This window comes from Elephantulus edwardii, unplaced genomic scaffold, assembly GCF_000299155.1.
Source record: "Elephantulus edwardii isolate Elephantulus edwardi_28Jun2011 unplaced genomic scaffold, EleEdw1.0 scaffold00132, whole genome shotgun sequence".
NCBI classification, from domain to species: domain Eukaryota; kingdom Metazoa; phylum Chordata; class Mammalia; order Macroscelidea; family Macroscelididae; genus Elephantulus; species Elephantulus edwardii.
In genome coordinates this window covers 1,047,447-1,067,875 of record NW_006399882.1, presented here as the reverse complement: position 1 = coordinate 1,067,875, position 20,429 = coordinate 1,047,447, and the positions used below count along the sequence as shown (strand labels likewise).

The window sequence follows — 20,429 nt, the reverse complement described above, 5'->3', positions numbered from 1 at the left end:
GTTCTGGAGGGAGGTTGGGGAGCGAGGAATCCTGGCCTTGGCTGGGTATCCGTCACCAGACATTCAGGCCAGGTGAGAAGGTGAGGAGTTGACTTGGGCATAGCTTGAAGTGAGGTCAGATCAGGCAGCATCGGAGGGTCTGGGGCCAGTAGTCAAAATGACATGTTTGTGGGGCCAGCCAGCAATGAGAAGATGTGAGCACACCAGGCCTGATAAAAGGGCATGGTGGGGTCTGGGGAGTAGTGGTGGTGCTAGAGGGAGGAGGAGAAGAACAATAATGATAAAAGTAGCTCAAGTCACTGTGCTCGAGTCAACTACTCGTGGCTCACCCTCCATGGGCTTCTGAAGCCCAACTTTCTCCTGCAGACCCACGGACAGCTTGGAAACACCAGAGGGGGTTAGCAGGGCAGCTTCCTACAGACCTCGCAACCAGAGCGCCCTTAACAGGAGGGCTGTGTGTCAGGACCTGTTACGCAGTCATTTCCACACCCTCTATCAGAGCAAAGGGCCAATGAAGGTGTTCTGTTTGTTGACAGTGACAGAAGCAGCACTCAAAGGGAGCTCTGGTGGCCTCGTGGCAAGAAACTGAACTGCAATCCCAGAGGTACACAATTCAAATCCACCAGATGCTGTGCAGAAGAAGGGACAATCTTCTCCTGTACCAGTCAGATCCTATTTGATGGTACATACACAAAATAAAATAAATTTTTTTTAAAAAAGCAGCAGCAGCAGCAGCAGCAACACTCAGTCCATTCTGCAGATGCTAACGACAAAACAATGAGCCCACTGGAGGGGGATGTACAGGAGGTACCTCAGGGAACCCCTAAGTGTGCGCTGTTCACAGTGGGATCCCAACTTGGCCCACCCACAGCCTCTGGCGGTGCTCCAACTGGGCAGCTGTGAGGATGGGGAGCCAGGCTGGGAGCAGGGAGGGAGGTTTACCAGCTCTTTGTCGCTGTCCTTGGTGAACGTCTTCTCCTTCTCGTCCTCGTTCTTGGTCCAGCTGTAGGAGATCATGTAGTTCATGATGGGCGGGTGGTAGATGGTCTCCGGCTGGCTCCAGGACACCTGCAGCGCCGTCTGGTTGAGAGGCTGCACCTTCATGTGAATGGGTGGGGAGCTGCACACTGAGGAGACAGAGAAGGCCAAGTTCAAGGGCTTCAGGCACAGCAAATGCAAAAGTGATAGGGCTTCTTGCTTAAATGGCCTGCCCGGAACCCAGGGAGAGTCAGACAAGAAAGGCCTACCCAGCCTTCAGAGATCCAGGGACCACTAACACTTCACCATGCCTGTTCTTTCTCTATGTGTGTGTGCGTGCACGCATACACCCCCCCACATACCACACACTCCCCCCCACACCCACATATCACACACTCCCATACACTCACACACAATACATTCAATACAACACATAAACACACCACACCATATACTCTCATACACACATATGTTCGATACAACACATATACACACACACCACCACACGTTCCCACACACACTCACACACACGGTCAAAACAAAACATATACATACAGCACACACCACACACTCTCATATACACATAACATGTTCCATACAACACACATGCACATACTACCATAGACACACACATAAACACATTCCACACAATAATTGTTGTTGTTAAGTGCCGTCGAGTCATAGGCGACTCACAGTGACCCTATGAACGAAAGTCCTCGACAGTCCATGTTCGTAAGGTTTCCCAAGGCAAACTGTTTACGGAAGTGGATGCTACTTCTGCTTCCAAGCTTGTTTTAGCTGGGAAGCTCCACCAAATACTTTCCGCCATGGGTAACTGTTATCGCATTTGACACGTCAGTGTCACAGTGTCCAGCTTCACAGCGACCACAAGTTGCCTCTGGTCTTGCTTCCCCTTAGTTTAGGGCTCTGGGCTGCCCGCCTACTTTTGAAGGGCAAGAAAGAGCAGTCACACACAGCAAAAAGGACCCTAGAAACTTCCCTTGCCTTGTCTGCCACCAAAGTCGATCCACCTTAGAGATGCCGGCCAACTTCCAGAGTGGAGGGAGACTCCAGTTGCCCAAGCCTCGATTCCACACAATATACATAGGACACATACTTTACACACTCTCTCCCTCTCCCTCCTTCTCTCTCTCTCTCTCTCTTTATGTTAAGCTGCTGCAGCCACTTGAAGCTGCAGACATCAAGATATTTCTCCCCCAATGACCATATCTTTGCATATAACATTTTCAGGTAAGTAACGCACACACAAATCCATACAATGCACATACCGTGCACTGGAAACTAACACATGAAGGGGCTGCATGATTGAAAAAGCTGTGTGACACATGTGTGATCTGTGTAAAACATGCTCCTCTGGCCTGCATCCCCTGGGAGCAGGGGTCTTCTTCCACATCACCACACCCTCATTGCGTGTCTGAGGAAGGCAGACGTGAATTCAGTCCTCTCAGCTCACACAGCACAGTTTCCCCAATCATTATTCACGGTGGTTCCCCCTCATCTCACAGGGACGGAGCTCTGTAACTCTTCAGGCTCCTTTAACCTGTCTAGCCACTCAACAAGCCTTTTTCCATGATGCTTTTTTTTTTCTTTAAGAGTTCAGGCCATTTGACTTATGGTATGTCCCCAAAAGCCCAACCTGTAGATGAAATCTTACTGCAAACAGGTGTGGCTATTTACAATTTTAAGAGGAAATTTTAACTAATTTTTCAGATAGAGGCACAAAAAGGGGGGTGCTTTTCACTGGGCAGTGGCACCCCCACAACCATCCTGACGTAAGAACAGGAAAAGGTCAGGCTTTACGGGACATGACGGGTCTACATCTACCAAATGATTAGCTGATTAAAGTGTTGGGAATACCAAGCGAGCTTTAAGAGCGATGGCTCAGAATTCTACGTGAGTTCTTTCTTGGGAGCATCTGCTACCTGGAACACTGGACCCTGACCTCGTGGGACTGTGGTCTAGAGCAAGCTTTCTTATCGCTGGCACTACTGACCTTTTGGGGCATTTCTTTGCTGTTGGGATCTGTCCAGTGCATAGTTTAAGGAATATCCATCAGATGCCAGTGACATTTTCCAAGCAGTGGCAGCCAAAAAAAAAACAAACCAAAAAAAAAAGAAAAGAAACCCTTCCTGAACATTCTGCCAAATGCTCCTGGAGAACAGTATCCCGGTTGAGAACCACCAGACTAAAAGCAGGATGAAGAGACAGCAAAGAACCACACACTTGGAGCTGGTAAGAAAGGACGGGCTGGAGGGTGCGGAAGGGTGCTGGAAGCACATCCCAGGTGGAGTTGACATCTCTCAGCAAGGGTCCAAGGAAACCACCCTGCTCAGAGAGTGGGCTATATGTTTTGCTGCTACCCAAAAGGTTGGTGGTTTGAGTCTGCCAGTCACTCTGCCGACAAAGGTGAAGCCCTCTGTTCCAGCGAGGTTTATAGCCTGAAGACCCTGCGGAAGGTCGACTCAGTGGCTGTGGGTTTGGATTTGTGTGCCCAGGTAGCGGAGTTCTGGTGGCACGGTGCTTAAGGCATTGGCTGTTAACCAACAGGCCAACAGCGAACCTACCAGCTGTTCTGTGGGAGAAGAAGGCACAGCTAGCTTCATCCAGTGAGTACAGAGAAGCCACTGGAAAGAGGGCAACCTGGGAAAGATACAGGCCCAAATGTTACAGATCCTGAGCGCAGAAGGCCTAGGGAAGGAGAAGGCTGCCAGAGGCTTCTACAGAGACTGAGGGGAGACAGCGGATGAGGGCCAGGCAGTGCCTAGACCTGACACTTACGATGTAAAAGGAAGGCGTGCACAAGTGGCATAATCAGTTAAAAAGCTCAGTGGTTAAACAGAAAGCTGGATATCTGAGTCTACTCAGGTGCCTCAGAAGAAAGTCCTGGTGAATTAGTTCCAAAAACTCAGCAACTGAAAACCCTGCAAGGCACAGTTCTACTCTAACACAAATGGGGCTGTGAGTCTGTGTAGCCTTGATGTCGGCAGGGGAGGACAGACATGCACTGGGTGGATGACACGGGGGGGGGGAGGCTGAGAGCTGGGTGGAAGGGTGGCAGCTCCGTGTGAGCTGTGCAGGTGCCCAGTGCTGGGGCAGCAGGCCGAGGTGCTAGCTGGGCTCTGACTGCACCCTGAGGAGCCGGCAATAGTAGCTCCCAGGGACCCTGAGCCCCGGGCAGCTCCGGGGAGAGGACAGGCTTCTGCAGCGGCAGTCTGAGCCTGGCTTCAAGCACCAGGCGCTGGGGAGAAGAGGAGATTGGTTTTGACAGTGAGGCATCCTTTTGCTCTTCAACTGCCAGACCACGGTTCCATCAGAGAACCGCTTTGTGCGACTGAGACAGGAAGGGAAAGGATAAATTAATGAGGCATTCCCAGTGCCCCGCAGAACCCCGGGAGGCATCACGGTCCCTGTCACACAAATGCCTCCAGAGCAGGGACATCAAACAAAGAATCAGAAAGGATGCGTCCCTAAAGCAACAGAGGCGCTATGACAGGGTAAGACCACATGGTGGCGCCAAGATATCACTTAAGTGCCTTGGAGGGTTGCAAGTCCAAGCAGAAAAATGAGAGCAGAAAAATCAGGAAAAACTCAGCATGTCCCCCTACTCCTTTCCAAGTACTATTAATGAACCAAGGAGATGTATGCATCGAGAGGCTTCTAAATATCCCAGTCAAGGCTATGTCAGATTTTCCAGCCTGTATGTATTTTCTCACCTCCTACCATGTTCTTATTCACCCCCTATCCTCTGTAATCATCACTCCCCTGCTCCCATTAGTGGTGGGCACACGTGCCTCTCTACCAGTTACATCACAGCCACATAAATAATCCTATCACCCACCTGCACATGCAACTTCCCTCAATTATTTCTCAAAGTTAAAACTGCTGGGTTTTTTTCCTTTGCTGATTAAGATGATTCATGGTATTGTTTTCAAAAAGAAACTCAAGCAAATCCAAAAAGAGAAAGAAAAATAAAGTTTAAAACAACAACAACATAAATATCATCCCAGTACCCCACCCTGGGGATCTCACATTCAGATTTTACCGTACTCCCATATGCAAGCATAGCTACTCCTCAATTATCGACTAACTCATTATCTGACATTTCACATTTACAACAATTGCAAAATCGACTCTCTCTTTTATACGTTAATGGCACACATCAATGGCAAATGCCAAGGGGCAAGATGAGAGTTACCACTGGGCATGATGGGTAAGGCTGGTGTCAACTTGGCTTGGCAGTTACCTGATGATGTCATTTGGCAGTTGTGTAATGATGTAATCTTACAGTTATGGGCTCATGCTGTCAGTCTTCATTTCCTGTGGTCATTCTCAATTGTTGCATTCTGATTTTCACACAATGATTTGGCCTTTGGAAGCTGACAATGTTGATACGTGAAGTGCGAGAATACACACAATTTGATGCAAACCCGGGATATGATAACGCATGGTATTATAAATAGATTGGCTGCTGCTGTGTTTCACTCACAAAGAAATGGATGGATTTCCCTGTCAATAAATAATAGAGCTTGGTATCATTGTTCTGATTGAAGCTCCGGAATGTCTCAGGTACTAGCAAATGTTGAGTGAACACACAAAGGCGGCGTCTTTAGCTTCACTCTCGCAAGACCACAAGGGCCTGGGAGGGAATTACTGTTGTGTACTATATGCTGAGGGAGCAGCAGATTGGGGGGATGCTGGCTGAGAAGCCCCTCCCAGCATCACGCCACCCTGAACCCCAGGCGTGAGGGCCTCTCCAGGCAGACTGGGCTGAATTTGTAGGAAGGATGTAGAGTGCTTGGGTTTTCTGCAAAGATCCAGAAATGAATTTTTCTTTCTTTTTCTCCCCAATGCAAGCCAGAGGCTTTCTTGCAGGTATTCAGCTTTGCTTGGCATGTGAAAGCATCCACAGCCAATACATTAGTTCACCTTACCTGTGGATAATACCAAGGCCTATATACACTACATTTTGTTATGCCCCTATCCACACACAGACCGAGAGGCAGTAACTCAGATATTGTGGGGTTAGTGCAGGTGGTCACCTGACTGTCTGCCAGTCTTATATCCATTCAGGATAGAATGAGATCGCTCAAGATGCGATCATGCCATTTACAAAAGCAACTGGAATACCTGGATCATGGATGATGGGAACCATGATTTGAGGGGACTGCTGTATGTGAAAGGGAACTGTGGTAGCTCTGGAGTAGGACGGATAACCCAAAGGATACACACTTCTCTGGACGTCTGAAACCACCAGCAGCTCCACAGGAGAAAGATGTTCAATCCTCCTGTGCAGTTTACATTCAGAAACCAAATGGGAGGTTAGCTACGGGTCAGTTCTGACACAATGAAAGAGACACGGCACATAAATGAATACCCATGATAAAGCCACGCATACCTCGTGTTTCAGAGAAGAACTGAACTCAGCAGGGTTTTCAATGGCTGACTTTTCAGAAATAGATTGCCAGGCCTTTCTTCCAAGGCACTTTTGGGTGGAATCATCAACATTTGGCTTATCAGTTGGGCACAGTAATCATTAACATCATCTAGGTTTTCCAATAAAACTTTTAACTTATTCACGCTGAAATGTCTGTTTTCTAAAATCTTCATGCACCATGAAATATCTTTTTTATTTTTAGGTCCTGATCCAGGTTAAAAAGATAAAAAAAAAAAGCCCAGATTGTCATTTGAAAGGCATCTACCAAATGCATTTATAGTTAGCTACAAACTCTGCCACTTCACACAACAGGACAGGCCCACTGCTCCCAGACCTGGGGTCCGCCACGACGGTCAGCATGACCTGAATTTGTGTTACTGGTATCACATCAACAGTCCATCTCCTCTGCTGAGATCTGAGCACCAAGGGGCTGGGGCCTTCTCTGTCCACTACACTGGCCTCCTCTGACACATAACCAACCAGATGCTACTAAGTGGGGCCTGACTCACAGCAGCCCCTGAATCTGAGCAGAACTGCTCTCCATGTCTTCAGGGGCTGGGTCCTTCCAAGATCACCAGGCCTTTCTTCCAAGGTGCCCCTGGGTGGTTTGAACCCATCCACCTTTCAGTTAACATCCTAATGTGTTAACCCTTTGCACCCTCCAGAAACCTCCAACATGAGGAGCTTTAATCATTTGCTGAGCGAATAGTGCACTAGTTGACCCCGAAGGCAATCCTTCATTGTTGTCTGTGTGACGTACTCCTGCATAAGACTTGACTCCTCCTAATCCCTCCAATCGCATCTGTTTTCTCTCCCTCCTCTCCGGTCAGCCCCGGTCCCCAGCTCCCTGAAGGCGCTGATGAACCCCATGGGTTCCCTCAGGCCGAGGCGCTCCCCCATCTCCCCTCATGTATGCCCTCTCCTCTCCATTTTTAGCCTTTACCTTGTAGCTGTCTCATCACCTTGGCTAGAGAACCTGCACAGCAGGGACCCAGTCTTTTATCCTCAACTGTCCTTGGCAGAAAGAATCTCAAATCCTACTGACCGAACAAGGGACTCCAGCCTTCAGTCAGGGCCCTGATCAAGTGTCTATGAATCCAGTGCTCCATGATCCACTCCTGGCACGCACTGCCCAGGAGAAGTAACACTGACATGCCAAAGGGGACAGGCTCCCTGTCAACCAGATTCCCAGTGGAGCCACCTTGTCGAGAGCAGGTCCATGTGAACACCTGCCTCCACCCATCAACCCTCTCTAAGGGGATGTGTGCTCATAGCAAAGAGCATTCAGTTCACGAAAGCAACATCCCCCCCCAGGGTACCCCAAGGCCAGCGCTTGCACACCCATCAGAGAACATCCACAAACAGGCCAGGACTTGGCGGTGCAGCCCTGTGCTACCAAGGCTCGGCCTGCTTGTTTGGAACAGCATGGAAAGCTGATATAACAAAGAACAGGCGGGCATCGGAGCCACCGCCAGAGAGAATCTCCTGTTCTCATCTGTAAAATGGGGTGGCTGAGTTCTCTATGTGAGGCCAGGGTGAAGATTACAGGTACACTGCGGGCAAAGTAGATGTGAGCCTCAGACCAATATATATGGCTGTTCTTGTGTACTGTCAAGTCTGAACTGATCCGGAGCTGACCCTCCAGTGGTAGTTAATTACACAGAAGGAGATTAGCCATCTTTCTCCTGGGGAGCAGCTGGTAGATTTGAACCACATGCTAGATAGATAGATAGATAGATAGATAGAACTATAGATAGATAGAGATATATATATACACATATACATAACTTTAAATCTAATAAAATCTAACTTTCTGACTTCTTATGAACCCATAGGAACCTTACAAACAGCAGATCTGAACCCTGTCCCATCATGTGCCGACCTCACAGTTCCTGACACATTACAGCACATGGTGGCAGTCACTGTGTTAATCTACCTGGTTGAGGGTCTTCCTCGTTTTTGCAGACTCTTTTCTGAGCATCATGTACTTCTCCAAGGAAGAGCTCCTCCTAGCGACAAGCCCAGAGTGGATGAGGTAACATCATCTTTGCTTGTTCTTTTGGCCGTTCATGGGATGTTCCATGCTCTTTTCCAACACTACAGCTCCAAGGCATTAATTCTTCTTGTTATCCTTATTCATTATCCAGTTCTCAGAGGCCTAGCAAGTGATTAGAAAAAGACTATGGCCTGAACCAGATGCATGTTAGTCCTCAAATTTACATCATTACTCCTCAATAACTTGGAGAGGTCCCTAACTGCAGATTTTCCCAGTGCAGTGTGTCTCCTAATTTCCTGACTACTGGTACCAAGGGTGTTAACTGTGGACCCAAGTAAAATGAAGTTGCTGACAGTTTCAATCTCTTCTCCATCTACCATGATGTTGTCTACAGGTCCAGTGGTAAGGATCTTTGTTTTCTTGACATTGAGATGCAATCCATACTGAAGGCTGTAGTCTTTGATCGTCTGCTACAAGTGCTTCAAGACCTCACCATGTTCATCAAGTCAGGTCGTGTCATCTGCATAAGGCAGGTTACTAATGAATCTCCCTCCAGTCCTGACGCCACACTCCTCTTCAAGAGTCCAACTGCTTAAATAATTTGCTCGGCATACAGACTGAATAGGTATGGAGAGAGTACAACCCTGACACACTCCCTTCATAGTTTTAAAAGGTGTAGTGTTCTCTTGCTCTGTCTGCACAACAGACTCCTGGTTTAGGGTAGGTTTCACATGAGCACAGATAGGTGCTCTGGGATTCCAGGTCTACTCAGCGTTAGCCATAACTTGTTATAATCCACACAGTCAAATGCCTTTGCATGGTCAATAAAGCATAAATAGACATTCTTCTGATGTTCTCTACTTTCAACCAGAGTTGACATCAGCTATGATGATGATGCCACAGCCTCTTCTAAATTCTGATTTAACTTCTGGCAGTCCCCTTTCTATGTACTGTTCTAGCTGGGTTTTTTGTTTGTTTGTTTTAAATTTTATTTTAATGACAGTTTACAGAGACTTTGGATTTCATTCATTCATTCATTGTTGCACTTTTCTCCCTGCCCACTCCTTCCTCCCAATTTGCTTTTCTCTTTGAAAAGTAAAAGAAAAAAAAATTCTTTCTACTTTTCAAAGAGCAAACTAGGCGGGGAGGGCTGAGCAGGGAGAGAAGTGCAACAATGAATGAATGGAAATCCAAAGTCTCTGTAAATGTTCATTAACATTAATAAAAATTAAGAAAAGGGGAAAAAAGGAAAAAAAATGTCATTGTTATTCAGTCCCTCCCCCTAAGTCCACTCCGCTATGCTACCTTCATTCTAGCTGTTTTTAAATGATCTTCAGCAGTATTTTGCTTGCATGTGATATTAACATTATTGTTTGATAGTTTTCACCAGGTATCTATCCTCCAAATTTCCTTGCATAGATTGGTGAGTGCATCCAAGGCTGGATCTGTTAACTGAAATAATTGGTTTATAGGTTCCTGGGACCTGACTTTTTTGTCTATGCCTTCAATGAAGCTTCCACTTCCTCCGTTACTATTGGGTTCCGGTCATCTGGTACTTCTTGAAATTTTTCAATGTCAGCCAGTTATTTTTGGTACAGTCATTCTGTGTATTTCCTCCATCTTCTTTTGCTGTTTCCTGGGCCACAGAATGGATCGTAGGATGCCTAGAACATCCTATAGTAACACAAACTGAGGCTTAAATTTGTTCTTCAGTTCTCTCAACTTGAGAAATGCAGAGCTAATTCTTCCCCTTTTATTCTCCAACTCCAGCACTCTGCACTTTCTATTATAATACTTTGTTTTGTCCTCTTGAGCTGCCCTTTGAAATCTTCTGCTCAGCTCTTTTACTTTGGTAGGTTTTCCCCTTGTTTTGACTTCTTGATGCTCCTGTACAATTTTTAGAGTCTCTTCTGACATCCATTTCCGTATTTTCTTGCTCCTCTGTCTTTGTAATGTAATGCCTTTTGTTTTCTTCATGGATGAAGAGGCGGGGTATCAGACAATCTGGATGTGCACCTATACATGGCAGTGACTAGTTGGAACAGCAGACAGTGTTCTCTTCAGACGAGGGATGTACCATATTTGGCACAGTCTTCACTACTCTTTATTGCCTCAATGCAAGCAAGATTCTGCCATGGATTATCCAAAAACGACTGTAACAGCACATCAACAGAGAACTGCCAGATGTGCAGGCTGGGTTTAGAAGAGACCATGGTACTAGGGATATTATAGCTAATGTCAGATGGATCTTGGCTGAAAGCAGAGAGTACCACAGGAATGTCTATCTGTGTTTCATTGACCATGCAAAGGCATTTGACTGTATGGATCACAACAAACTGTGACTGACTCTGAGAAGAATGGGAATCCCAGAACACTTGATTGTGCTTATGTGAAACCTATACTTCGACCAGGAGACAGTCATCAGAACAGAGCAAGGAAACACTGCATGGTTCAAAATTGGGAAGGGTATACCCCAAGGATGTGTCATACTGCATATCTTTTCAATCTATATGAGGAACAGATTATCTGGGAGGCTGGGCTCTATAAGGAGAAATGTGGCATCAGGATTGGAGGTAGACTCATCAACAATCTGCATTTTGCATATGACACAACCTTGCTTTCTGAAACTGAGGAGGACCTGAAGCACTTGCTGCAGAAGGTCAAGGACTGCAGCCTTCAATATGAACTGAAGCTCAAAGTTAAGAAAACAAAGATTCTCACCACTGGGCTGATTGGCAGCATCATGATAGATGGTGTAGAGTTTGAGATTGTTAACAGCTTGATTTTGCTTGCCTCTACAGTCAACACTCTTGGTACCAGCAGCCAGAAAATTAAAAGATGACTTGCATTGGGAAAGTCTGCTATCAGAGACGTCTCCAGAGTATGGAAATGCAATGATGTCAGTCTAGAGACTAAGGTGAGCCTGGTACAGGCCATGGTTTTTGAAATTACTTGCTATGCATCGGAGTGATGGACAATGACTAGGGATGATAGAAGGAGAATGGATGCCTTTGAGCGGTGGTGCTGGAGAAGAGTACTGAATATACTGTGCACTGCTAGGAGAACAAACAAGTTCATCCTGGAGATGTGAAGCCAGGATGCTCCTTGGGGGAAAGGATTCTGAAGCTTTGTCTGACATACTTTGGACATGTGGCAAGGCAGGACCAGTCCTTGGAGAGGGATGTCATGCTTGGGAGGGTGAAGGGACAGCGCAGGAGAGGAAGATCCTTGATGAGAAGGATTGATTCAGTGACTGGGGTAATGGGGTAGGTGTGTCAGAGACAATAAGACTGGCATAGGATAGAGCAGGATTTAGGGCTGTTGTACATAGGGTTGCTATGAGTCATAGGTGACTCAATGGAACATAACAACAACAAAAACCTAGTCCCCATAGCATGTGGGTTTCTGCTGTTCTGAAATGTGTACCAGGAATCCTGTCATAAGCATACAGTAGGTGCCCAATACTTACAAGTGTCCTGCCTTAACAACAGCCACACCAAACTACACAGAATACAGGGAGTCTGCTTGACATGTTGGTCCAAGTTTTTCCACAAAATCAAAACCTTTTAACTATGCAGGAGGCACCACACCCAGCTCTCCAAACAAATACCTCCTGCAAGGTTCTCCTGACATCACACTTTTCCTTCTTAGAGGCCTGATTGCATTCCCACTGGGGTCTGACTGCTTTGCACAAGCATCTAGTCAGACGCTCATTGCCAGCTTGGAGAATTCCTGCCTGTCCTTGGAGCCACCTCTAATTATGATCCCTGCCTCTGTTACATAAGGAAGACGCTCTAGCAAAGAACCCAAGGTCCTTGGCATAGCAATCAGCATTTTTGTTTTTTAGTGTTTCTATATAGAAATGGGTGGTCTTTCCACCCCGCCCCACTTTGCCCTGGCCTGACTCATTCTGGGCATGAGGTTAACTGATGTGAAAGGCTCTGTCTGAAAGATGGTATGCTGTAACTATTGAGAGTTTAAGGCCAGTCCCTGGATCCTGTTTCCAGAACCTGCTGCTTTGAGTTTCACACCTAAGGCACGAGGCCAAATATTGATCAAGGGTCAAAGCTACAGCACTGCTCACAGAACACACTTTGGGTCAGATGCGTCACGATGCCCTATCAGCAGGGGCCAAGCAGCTGCCGCAGCGGGAGCTGAGGGCTGTGGCATCACGTAACACACAGGGCTGGGCCATTCGTTTCTTCAGTGCTGCTGTCACAGAGATACCACAGACAGCCAGCTTTAATAAGCAGAATTAATTTTCTCAATTTGGGAAGCTAAAAGTTTGACTTCGGGTGGTGGCTGTAGGGGAAGTTCTCTTTGGAATGGTCCCACAGGGAGTTTGAACTGCTAATCCAAAGGCCAAGCGTCTCTGGGGGTTCAAATCCATGAGCAGCTTTATGGGAGAAAGATAGACAGTCTTCCCCTGTGCAACATACAGCCTCTGAAACCCACTGGGGGGGGGGCAGCTATGCGTGGATTCTGATTGGATGGCAGTGAGGGCGGGTCTTGTCTCAGCTTCCCTAGCTCCTGGGCGTCACCACCTAGAACTTACTATCACCACTCTCTTTGCTTCTGTCTCTAACCTGCTCTCTTTACATCTCAAAAGCCACTAGGCTTGAACCACACTTAGCAATGATGTGGCCTTATGAACATGTAACAGGAAGTCCAGCCTTAGAAAACCAGCTGAAGGGCAGCCATGGGTCATTCTAGACTCACAACCCCCACAATAACCAAGTTCCCAAAAAGGGGACTGTCCACAGGCATGTTATTGTAGCTGTTAGGGGCTATGGGTCAACTCTGACTCTCCTGACCCCATGTGACACAGTAGAACTTTCCCCCCTGCCCCCAGGGATTAGGGAGCTGTGATCTTTAGGGCAAGGGCCCCCCTGGTGCGGTGTTAAATTCTAGGCTCCTCATCAAGAGGCCACAGTTAGAATTCACTACTTGCTCTCAGGGCAGAATGTGTGACAATTTGCCTTCATAAAGATTACAACCTATGAAGACCTATGGGGCAATTCTATTCTGTTATATGGGTCATTGCTGTTGAGGACCTTTCAGTCAGAACTGACCCAATAGCTGACCTCCAGTGGGTTCTTGGAGGTATTAAGTCGCATGGGAGGGGACTGCACATCTTTCTCCCAAGAAGAAGTTAGTTGGTGGTTTCGAACTTTGGAGCTCTTGAGTCAGAGTTCAGCGGCTCTACTGTAGTGTTCTGTCTATATCTTCCTGGGAGCACAAAACCAGGTCTTCCTTCTGCGGGGCCACAGTGCTACATTCTATCAGCAGCCCGATGAGTAACTGTTGTCACCAGGAGTCCTTTGCACAGATACATAATGGTTACAAATATTTAGGAAGGACATAATTCAATTCATAACATGGGATGCAAAGGGACCAGCCTGGCCCAGGCCATCGCGGATGGGGCGGGGTGGAGAGCAGCCTTCTCCCAGCGACCTGCCTGGTGGATGGACACACAGCGTTTCCATCCCATGCAGGGGCTGCTGCTCGAGCGGAACAGACACAGCTCTCCTGCCTTGGGCTTAAATGTTTGTCATTTCTTTATCGTCCCAGCTCAGCTCAAGGACCCTCAAATACAGAGTCCTTCAGGGAAAATTTCCAAAGAAAAGGCCTCAGAGAAGGATTTCTCTTTTTGAAGGGCCGCATCAAAGAGGCCGGGATTCACACAAAATCCCTGAAAGCCGACCAGGCAGGACTTCAAACTTGGAAAGGAGGTGCTGCTGGCTGCAGGCTGGTGCCGCCTGTAAGGGCCTGGAGCGACCTCACCCCTCACCACACCTCAGCTCTCTGTCCGGTTACACCTCGTGCATCAGAGGACAATGTACTCCCCAGCGAACGCCTTTTCTAAATTATAAAATATATGGCATGTCTTTCTTCCAAGGGGCTTCTGGGCAGACTGGAACCATCAACCTTTTGGTTTGCACCCTGATGCTTAACCTTTTGTGTCACCTGGTGGCTGTGAGACTCTAAGAAACCAAACCCAACGCTTCCAGGTGGATTCTACTCCTAGTTATTCTGTTAGGTTTCCCAGGCTGTAAGTTTCATCAGTAGATTGTCACTATGTTTGGGTCTGAACCATAACAAATACCTACATCCTGAAAAGAGTAGAACTCCTAACTTGAGGCCACCTTAGGAGCTTGAGGTAGCATTCACAGAATCCGTGAACTTGGACAGGAAGACAGTACATTCTTACTTTCACTGCTCTCTAGTTGAAGGTTAGCATTTCCTTTCACTCTGAACACAGGTAAACTCTGGTGGCCTAGTGGTGAGAAGGTGCACGGCAATCCTAAAACAGTGCTGTTCGAATCCACCAGTTTCTCTGTGGGAGGAGGACGTGGAGTTTCCTTCTGTGTGGTTTCCTGCCTGTCAACACCTGCTGGTGGGCCATATGTGGGTTGGTTCTCACTGGATGAGAACCATTGTCATTCAACAATGACAACAACAACTAACTACAGTAATGGGGGGTCCCAGCAAACCAATTAGCTCCTTGGTAATGTAAATGGTTACTGCAATTAATTCCTAACTCAAAACTGCTGGGTCAAGTTCAATCATTGACACACGTGGGGTAGTCATGAGAGGGTTACTAGTCACCAAAATCTCAGCTCTACTGCTCTTAGATTACACTTGCTGCTAATTGGAGCTCAATTACCATCCACACTCATCTTTATTCCAAAATTATGGTAGTTATTAAACTAGATTTTGGAATTTAATGCCTCATCAAGCAGCACAAATATCACTATATACAATATAAAAATATTTTTATAATATCTGAAATTAACTGGCCTGCTTTGCAATCTATTGTTCTTTTTTTTCTTGTTTCAGTGTATCTAAACTCATCAATATGAGATCTACAGGATTTCCTATCTGGCTAACGGGTTCATGACCCATAAAAAAGGTTAAACACTCCTAGTGCTAAAACATGTGTAATTACAAACTTTTAAGAGAAATATTGTAATTCTCTAAAAAAGCTTATTAATAAGGAAACTTGACCTGGGTTTGAAATTGGTTTGGAAGACTTCTGGAACAGAATGTCTAAATTAGAGACTGAATGATAGAGGATCCCTGTGGTGTGGTGATTAAACACTCTGCTATTAACCAAAACGTGGATGGTTCAAACCCACCAGCAACAATGTGAGAGACAGAAGTGGTCGTCTGGGTCCATAAATAGTCCAGCTTTGCAAACTTTATAGTGAGTCCTACCCTGACCCATAGGTTCACTGTGAATCAGAATCAATTTGACAGAAACGAGGGAGTTTGGTTTTGTTTTTTCAAGAGGGCTGTTCTGACTGATGAACAGGGGTTTACCGGGTGAGCAGGAAGGAAGGCGGCGTGGCTACTACTGAAGGGAAAAGACAATTGTGAAAAGGATCTGCCATGAGAAAATGACACGCTAGCTATGTACAGCTGGGAACAGAAAGAGAGAGGGTGGAGCACTAGGTCCCACAGCACGGGTATGTCAGAGTCAGGGGACCCCAGAGGCCAGGCTTTGTGGGCTGCCACTGTCTCATGTGGTGGGAGACCATGGTGCAAAGGCACCCCGAGCTACCCCAGTGCCAAGGCTACTCTTCAGTAGAAGGAGTATGAGAATCCAAGGTGGGGGTGGGAGGGTGGGAGTATGAGAATCCAAGGTGGGGGTGGGAGGGTGGGAGCAGAGGGATTGGGACTTGTGATTAATCACGGGGTTGTACAATCCGATGGTTGAGAGGTTGAGGGAAATTGGAAGAACTTGGTCTGCAAAATCAATGTATTAGAGTTCTGTAAATAAACTAGAATAATAATTAAAAAACCAATAAAATAAAAAATCCAGGATGCAAATTGTAAGCCACGGAAGTTTTACCCAATCCCATCTATGGATGCTTCAGTTGGTTCCTCCCAAAAGATATGTTCAAGTTCTAACCGAGGGAGTTGTGAATGTGAATTTGCTTGGGGAAAATGAGGGTCTCTGCAGATGGAATCAAGTTAAGGAGTTAGGTCTGACTGGTGACTATCCTCTGCTGAGTTGCTGAGAGTGAGGGACTGCATGGGAATCTTAACTCGGGCCCACTGCTTCCATTATCTTCCAAGGAATGGCTTGGGATTTGATTTGGGTCAATAGCCTACAAGTGACGTCTCCTGGGCTTTGTGATTAGGATGGGTCCTAACCCTGCCCCTAGAGACTGTAGGTAGAACAAAGTGTTAAGTGCCTGATTATCATCCAAGAGGTCCTTGGTTCAAATGCACCCACAAAAGGTCGCAACGTTGAGAACCCTACAGCGCCAGCTCTACTCTTCACACAGGGTGACCAAGGGGTTTAAATGCAATGACTGGTGTCCTCAAGAAGTGGGTAACTTGGGCACTGATACACAAGGAAGAATGAAGGGCACCCGATGATGGAGGCAGAAATGAAGGAGCTATGAGTCAGAGAAAGCCAAGCATAATTATCCCAGTAGAAGGCATGAAAAAACAAGGAGGGATTCTCTGCTGGACGCTTCAGAGAAGAAGGCAGGAGAGCTCTGTGGGTACCTCAATTTCAGACTTCTAGAATGGCAGTCTGGTGGCCTAGTGGTGAGGAGGTGCACTGCCAACTCAGAGGCACCTTGTTCAAATGCACCAGCAGCTTTGCGGGAGAAAGGTGAGCAGTCTTCTCCCATGCCATTTATGGCTTCTCAAAATTAGCTGGAGGGTCAGCTATGAGCTGGTTGTGACTCCCCAGGACAAAGCAAGGACAGCTTCCGGAAGTATGAGGGCAAGCACTTGTGTTGTTCAAAGTACATCTTTCTTCATGCAACACTCTCATACCAGCCTTCTGAAACCGACATACCACCTGGCACCATCCCCTCCATTCTGACAATCAAACCTTCACATCCAATTCCCTTTCTCCAAAACCAGCTGTGTAGTTCATGTTCTGTGTGGCCATTACCAGGGGAGGCAGCAAGTCTGAGGACTCTTCTGTGGGCTGCCTGTGGCATACACGCTGCTGGACTCATGTAGCTGCGTCTGTAGAGACAAATGCAGAAACCCACGTTCCCTGTCCTGCAAGACACAAGTTCTGACTTTCTCACGTGATGCTACTTTCGACCTCCCCTACCTCTGTGGAGTCTTTTTTAAAGATGTGAGATGCCTCTTCCGCTGAGAGTTAATGGCCTGGGAGGAGTTCACGTCCTGTGGAGGAAACGGTATTGTTCGACTGGGCTCTGAGGGAGGTGGGAAGTTCAGGGTGTTGTGGCTTCCCAGCCCTACTTGACAAGCTGCTGCTGCTAGACGCCGAGTTCCTGGAAGGCTGGGGTTCTCTGTGCCCAGGCCGTGTCCTCCCTTTTGACTGTAAGATGCTGGTTTCCTGCCCAGTAAGCAAAGTGAACTGAGCAGAGCATCATTCCCACATGGTGCTGCTCTGTTTTCATCTTGAATTTTAAAGAGGGGTGTACCTGGTACTGGGTAGCTGGTCAACCAGGCAAATGTCCAGTGCCACTGTATTGTAGGTGGATTCTCTCTGGCCCAGCCTTCAATTTTCCAGTACTGAGCTGCTTTTAGCTCCAAATCAAACCAGAGGCCATCAGGTTGACCCCAACTCACAGGGAGGCCAGTGTCCACAGGGTTAGCAGTGGTGGTGACTGTTCAGAAACCGAATGCCAGGTCTTTCTTCCAAGGCTTCACTGGGAAGATTCAAACCACCAACATTTCCAATAGAGGCCTAACATTTAACCATTTGCTCTATCTAGGAAGTTACTATTGCCTTTATTATGAAGCAATGGTGTCACTCTGGAGACTAAGGTGTGCCTGATACAGGCCATGGTCTTTGCAATCACTTGTTATGCGTCAGAGAGTTGGACAATGACTAGGGAGGCTAGAAGGATAATTGATGCTTTTGAGCTGTGGCGCTGAAGAAGAGTATTGAATATACATATACCATGGACTGCTAAGAAAATGAACAGGTTCATCCTGGAGAGGTTAAACCAGGCTGTTCCTTGGAGGCAAGGAGTCTGAAGCTTCATCTGATATACTTTGGACATGTTGCAAGGAGGGACCAGTCTGTGGAGAAAGACATCATGCTTGGGAGGGTGGAGGGACAGCGCAGGAGAGGAAGACCCTCTATGAGGTGGATTGATTCAGTGACTGGGGCAAGGGGGATTGGTGTATCAGAGACAGTGAGATTGGCACAGGCTAGAGCAGGGTTTAGGGATATTGTACACAGAGTCGCTATGAGTCGCAGGCGACTCGACGGCACATAACAACAATAAGAACAACAGCTGGCTCATTTAAAATAGAGACTTAAAGTTTCTCCCAACAATGTGAAACTTACATCTTAACACCAGCTAAAATGTAAGCTGTCATTGTATGTGGTCCTGACTGCCACACACAGAGATCAACTGGAGATCTGTGAGGCTTTTCTCCAAGTAACTGATCTAATAATCAAGGTGGCTTCATTTTCCCCCCCTTTATGCCTTTATTATGTTTTTATTAAGATTATATACAGTAAAATATGTATCAATTTAACCTTTTCAATATGTACAATCTGTGGTAAAGAGTTGCAGTGCCAACCCTAAGGAATGCAGTTCGAATCCACCAGCTGCTCCAGGGAGGGAGATGAGTAATCCCTTCTCATGCGATTTGCAGCCTCTGACTATCTGGCGGCAGGTCAGCTACAGGTAGGCTTTGACTCAATTCGATGACACAAAGCAACAGCAGCAGGGAAACGTCAGTGACGGTGATTGTACACATTCTACCCTCCTTTCCCAAGTCATTCCTCTCTCATTATCACCAACTCACTGCCCCTCTGATCTTTCAAGGCGTTGTCAATTTGACCTCACATATATAGATGGAGGGAGCTCGGGTATAAGGCTAATGTTCTTTATTAAGTAAACTAACCTACTGGTTTGTTTTAGGGCTTAAGATTTAAAGATTATCTCAGGACAATGGTCTCAGGGGTCTCTCCAGCCAGCCTCCATGAGTCCAGAAACTCTAGATTTCATGAAAATAAGAAGTTCTGTTCTGCATTTCCCCCTTTTGACTAAGGTTCTTTCTATAGGTTCTTTAACCAAAATATTTAGTAATGGTTGTGGTTGTTGTTAGGTGCTGTTGGGTTGAGTACAACTCATAGAGACCCCATGAATAACAGATCTGAACCTTGTCCTGTCCTTGGCCAGTCTCACAATCTCTGACACACTCAAGCCCATTGCTGTAGTCACTGTATCAATCTACATGACGAAGGTCTTCTTCTTCTTCTTCACCATCCCACCACCCTTCCAAGCACTAAGTCCCTCCTTCAAGAGTAACTTCTCTAAACTACAAGTCCAAAGTATGTGGACTTCATCCTTGCCTCCAAGGAGCACCCTGGCAGCATCTTCTTCAAGTCATAGTTGTTTGTTGTTTTGTCAGTCCATGGGAGATAGAGCACTCTTCTTCAACACCACAGAGGTGTCAGTTATTCAGTCTTCTATTCTCAGGATAAAGGGGTAGTTGTTTATGAAGGCATTCTTTTAACCTTCTCTTCTCCTTCTTCCCTTGTTACACCTTGGCCCTCATCTGTTTTCCATTTGGTCCATAAACTACTTCTTTTCTCAGGTTTGGTATCTACCATACTTAAAAGCAGCACCCTGCCTCACACCTGACATTTCTCCCACCGGCTGTGCATCTCTGCTTCCTCCTTGGCTGACTCTTAGCTGTTCTAGGGTCAAGTGAGGATGAGTCGTAGGATGAGTTCTGGTCCTTGAACTCCATCTCAATTCTCCCCTCTTGAATTGGTCATTAGACTACTTGACCACTTGGTGAGGATGACCTTGGCCTCCACATCTTGGTACTATTCTTTAGACTGTCCCCTTCGGGCTGGCCAACAGGACCTAGGAGCAAAACCAACTCCTGCTGTTTGTATGGAGCCAGCCTACGCATCCTTCTTGGGTCCACGGAGTGGGGCGCAGCCCCTGCACACAGGCCCATATGCTTTAAAGAGTCTTGGCAAAGCAGATGGCTGGATAAAATCAACACTTTTAAATGGCCAGTGTCCTT

General features: G+C 46.8%; 1 protein-coding gene across 2 annotated transcripts in view; it reads right to left on the bottom strand.

The window, feature by feature from the left end:
• Positions 1 to 20,429, bottom strand: part of PTPRG (protein tyrosine phosphatase, receptor type, G) — a 924,714-nt gene that overhangs the window by 123,014 nt on the left and 781,271 nt on the right. For both annotated transcript variants that reach the window (XM_006893832.1, XM_006893833.1), the window contains exon 9: positions 943 to 1,127. In XM_006893832.1, the coding sequence (XP_006893894.1) occupies positions 943 to 1,127 (185 nt within the window). The remainder of the gene's footprint in view (positions 1 to 942; positions 1,128 to 20,429) is intronic.